Source organism: Sus scrofa, chromosome 2, assembly GCF_054392235.1.
Source record: "Sus scrofa isolate SSC_HxYL_T2T_F1_AM1 chromosome 2, Sscrofa_HxYL_maternal_Yorkshire_Landrace_v2.0, whole genome shotgun sequence".
Lineage (NCBI taxonomy): Eukaryota > Metazoa > Chordata > Mammalia > Artiodactyla > Suidae > Sus > Sus scrofa.
The window spans coordinates 12938318-12942835 of NC_139384.1; the positions used below are offsets into that span (position 1 = coordinate 12938318).

A 4518-nucleotide genomic window follows, 5' to 3' on the forward strand; every position below is an offset into this window, starting at 1 on the left:
CAGGGCTCTGAATCACTGCATATTTTCAGTGAAAAAAATGATGAGGGCTTCTTCAGAGACAGAAAATGTATTTGAGGGGGCTTGTCAGCATCGTGTACCAATTATCAACAAAACATTTTCTATGTTTTACTTTCTGTTAAGCCTTCTATGCATATCTTAGACAAGAAGGCTTATAAGATATGGAAAGTAGTGAAAAAGAGTCCCATATTGTTTAGTGTAATAGATCAGATCACATAGCAAGCAAGCAAGCTGAAGTGTGCCACATTTGTAATACAGTCCCCTTGTGGCAGCCAGTCAGCAAGGGCCTTCTAGCATCTTTCCATAACACTTCTAGATGAATGACCTCACTCAACACACTCCCACCCTGTTGGTACAACTTCTGGCGCAGGAGCTCCTTCCCTCCATAGGAAGTTGACACATGTGAATAAGAGAGCTTGTTCACACTTTGTTCCTGTAAAAGTGATCAGATAGCATTATCTTGAGTGTACTTATCTTGTCACAGATGCTGCTCATGGTGCTTCCCAAATGACCTTGATGGAGAACATTTCAGAGGTGACTGAATTCCTTCTCATAGGGTTAACAGATGCCCTAGAGATGCAGGTGCCTTTCTTTATAATCTTCACTCTCATTTACCTCATCACTCTGATTGGGAACCTTGGGATGGTCATGTTGATTCTGTTGGATCCTCGACTCCACACTCCCATGTACTTTTTCCTCAGTAACCTTTCCCTGGTGGATTGTGTGTATGCATCCGCTGTTACTCCCAAAGTAATGGCGGGGTTTCTCACAGGAGATAAGATTATATCCTACAATGCATGTGCCACCCAGATGTTTTTCTTTGCAGCCTTTGCTACCATTGAAAGTTTCCTCCTGGCCTCGATGGCCTTTGACCGCCATGCAGCAGTGTGCAAACCCCTGCACTACACCACCACCATGACAAGTACTGTGTGTGCCTTGTTGGTCACTGGCTCCTACTTCTGTGGACTCTCCCAGTCTTCCATCCATGTTGCTTTGACTTTCCACCTCTCCTTCTGCCGTTCCAACGTGGTTAATCACTTTTTCTGTGACATTCCCCCACTGCTGGATCTTTCTTGTTCTGATATCTACACAAATGAGATTGTGCTCTTCACATTGGCCTCATGCAATATCTTTTTCACTCTTTTGGTTATCTTGAACTCTTACCTGTTTATTTTCATTGCTATCCTGAGAATGCACTCAGTTGAGGGACAGAAAAAGGCCTTTTCCACCTGTGCCTCCCACCTCACCACTGTTTCCATCTTCTATGGGACAATCATCTTCATGTACTTACGGCCAAGTTCCAGTCATTCCATGGACTCAGACAAAGTGGCATCTGTGTTCTACACCATGGTCATCCCCATGCTGAACCCTGTGGTCTACAGTCTGAGGAACAAGGAGGTCAAGGGTGCATTTAAGAAAATGGTTGGAGGAGTTCCCATCGTGGATCCGCAGAAATGAATCTGACTAGCATCCATGAGGACAAAGGTTCAATCCCTGGCCTTGCTCAGTGGGTTAAGGATCCGGTGTTGCCGTGAGCTGTGGTGTAGATCTCAGATGCGGCTCAGATCCGTGTTGCAGTGGCTGTGGTGTAGGTCAGGAGCTACAGCTCCAATTTGACCCCTAGCCTGGGAACTTCCATATGCCATGGGTTTGTCCCTAAAAATACCAAAAAAAAAAAAGAAAAGTTGGAAAAGCAAGGTCTTCATTGGAAGACTTATACTTCATTGGAAGACATATAATTACAAATAACATGAAAATCATATGAAACTTCTTTTGGACTTTTAGTGTTTGACAATGTTTTTTGAATTTTAATTCTTTCTTGTGTTAATTACTTTGAGCAGCTCCTTTCCAAATGGAACTGGTTCTGTTTATACTTTGGGAATATGACTGGGTAGGGAAAAATTGGATGTCTATTTCCAGAAAAATAGTATTGCTTCTATCTCAAGATAAAGGTTATAATCCTAGATATTATAGGATCTCACATTACATCAATCTACTGATCTAAAGTGCTTTGCAGGTAAACCTCATAAAGATTTGACACTGGAGTTACATTTTCAATTACTGGAATTTAAAAGAGCTCTGTGATTCTTCTACATAGCATAGGAGCGTGGTTCTCAGACATTAGGCATTAGGCAATGCCCCTAAGAATTACCTTGAGAAACTGAGGAAATGCAGAATTTCAGGATCTAATCCAGATGATGTAATTTAGATATCTCTGGTAGAGCCCAGACCTCTGTAGAATTATTCCCATTATCTACCTATACTTATCGTAAACTTAGATAGCAAGAATGCCTGCTGTAAATCTGGATAATGAGAAATACTGTATAAGCTATGTCTATTTTGTTTTTGAATTTCAAAGAGAAAAACACAGTTCAGAAGGTTAAAATATATCCATACCTCTCCCGCACCTGAGAGAGTTCTAATACATAAAGAATCTGGATAGGGAGAACTGCCTGCATTCTCAACAAACTTCCCCTGTATTTCAGATGAGACTGGGCTACGGGTCACACTTTGAAAACTGTTTCCCTAGAGCAGTGGTTCAAAAGCATCATTACCAAACCAGCAGCATCAGCAATCACCTGGAATTTTTTAGAAATGCCAGTTAAGGAACCCCCACCCCAGACCAAGAGAATCAGAAACTCGGAGTACAGCCAAGCTATCTGTGTTTTAACAAGCCCTCCTGGTGATTCTGAAGTATGCTCGGGTTTGAAAACTAATGTATTCAAGCAACCAAGCAGCACTAGCCTACAGCAGTGCTTCCCAACCTTGGATGCATATGACTATAACTGAAGGGATATTTTTTCAATACTGCTGCCTGGATGCCACCTCTAGAAAGTATGATTTAATAGATCTGGGGATAAGACCTGGGCACCACAAGAATGTAAAATGAAGTCACTTTCCCAGAGCTTGATATACAGGAGAGATTGGGGAGGGGGAAGGATAATATTCATTAATAATCTGCCCAATTACTTACATATGATATCTCATTAAGGTCCCACACTATACTCTGGGAGAATCAACCACGCAGAGAGGAGGAGATGAAGGTTCAGACAGGAGTAGACAGTGGCAAAGTGAGAATTTTAACCCAAGTCCGCAGGACTCCAAAGCACGTTCTTTCCAGCTTAGTTCTGCTAACAATTGTTAACACCATAGCATACTGTATATCATAATGTATATCAAGATACACTATACATAGGCATAATGTATATCAAGATGATATAGGCATAATGACATAGGCATAATGTATATCAAGATGAAAAACAATTTGATTTTGTCAGACTACTAATCTTCTCAGTATCACACAAGTAGCTTTGTAACTAGAGCTTTAGATGGACTGAAAGAGACATTTAAAAGTCAGAATAATATTGATCTAGCATCTTTCTTAAAACTATTTAAATCTCCTTCCTTGTTGATATTCTGAAGATTACCCAAATTCCTATCAATTTATCACAGCTCTAAGTGGGAGCACAGTAAAAAACATAAGTTTTTGAGATCATCGGAGGGGACTGGAACCCTTGTGTTCTATCTACATGTTGTTACTTCTTACAATAAAGCCCTTGTTATCTGAGAAGACTTGTCATCTCTTTTTTTCTAGAAGCTTTGGGCTGCATAATTAGAAGCTTCACTTGGGTAAAGAATCTAAACTAGAAAATTTGCATCCTCCAGTGAAGATCCACTTTTGGTGGGCAGAGGATGGAAGACCTCAAACCTTAACATCGAATGTGCACCTTCATCAAATCCCAAAGGTCCTGTTGCCTCACAGAGAAGACACAGGGAAAGAACAGTAAAAGATGAATGTGTACTCAGAAAACTTTGATGCCCTGAACGTTGAAGTCCTGGTGGGTTGGTGTGTGGTATTAGTCACATAAAGTTGTGTAGCACACACAGCAGGCAAGTTTGGACAGCCATCTAACCACATCTAACACTCAGTGTTGGACAACAATAGGATGCTATAGCCATTCATCCATGTCCTGTCAAATCTGCTACTGTAATTTTTATTTTTTGGCCAACAGATATGTGCAAAGATGTACAACATCACTAATCACCAAGGAAATGCAAATTGAAACCACAATAAGAGGAGTTCTCTTGAAGCTCAGTGGGTTAAGGATCCAGCATTGTCATTCCAAAGACTTGGGTCACTGCTGTGGCACAGGTTTGATTCCTGGCCCAGGAACTTCCACCTGCCACAGGTGTGACCAAAAAAATTTAAAAAAAAAAAACCCACAATATGATATCACCTGACACATTTCAGAATGGCTATCATCAAAAAGACAAGAGATAACAAGTGTTAGCAAAAATATGTTGATAATATAATAGTTGTACATTGTTAGTAGCAATGCTAATTGGTGCAGCCATTGTGGAAAACATTGGTGGGGTTTCCTAAAAAAAATTAAAAACACAACTTCTATGTGATCCAGTAATCTCACTTCTGGGTATATCCAAAGGAAATTAAGTCAATTAAGATGTCTGTATTCCAACGTTCATGGCAGTATATTCTCA

The 4518-nt window shown here is 40.5% G+C and overlaps 1 protein-coding gene across 1 annotated transcript; it reads left to right on the top strand.

Annotated features, from left to right (window-relative positions):
- The first annotated feature begins 525 nt into the window (after positions 1–525).
- LOC100511981 (olfactory receptor 5B12-like) lies at positions 526–1476 on the top strand. The gene has a single exon (XM_013994297.2). It carries the CDS (start codon positions 526–528, stop codon positions 1474–1476), a length of 951 nt encoding a protein of 316 aa, XP_013849751.2.
- Positions 1477–4518: the final 3042 nt, after the last annotated feature.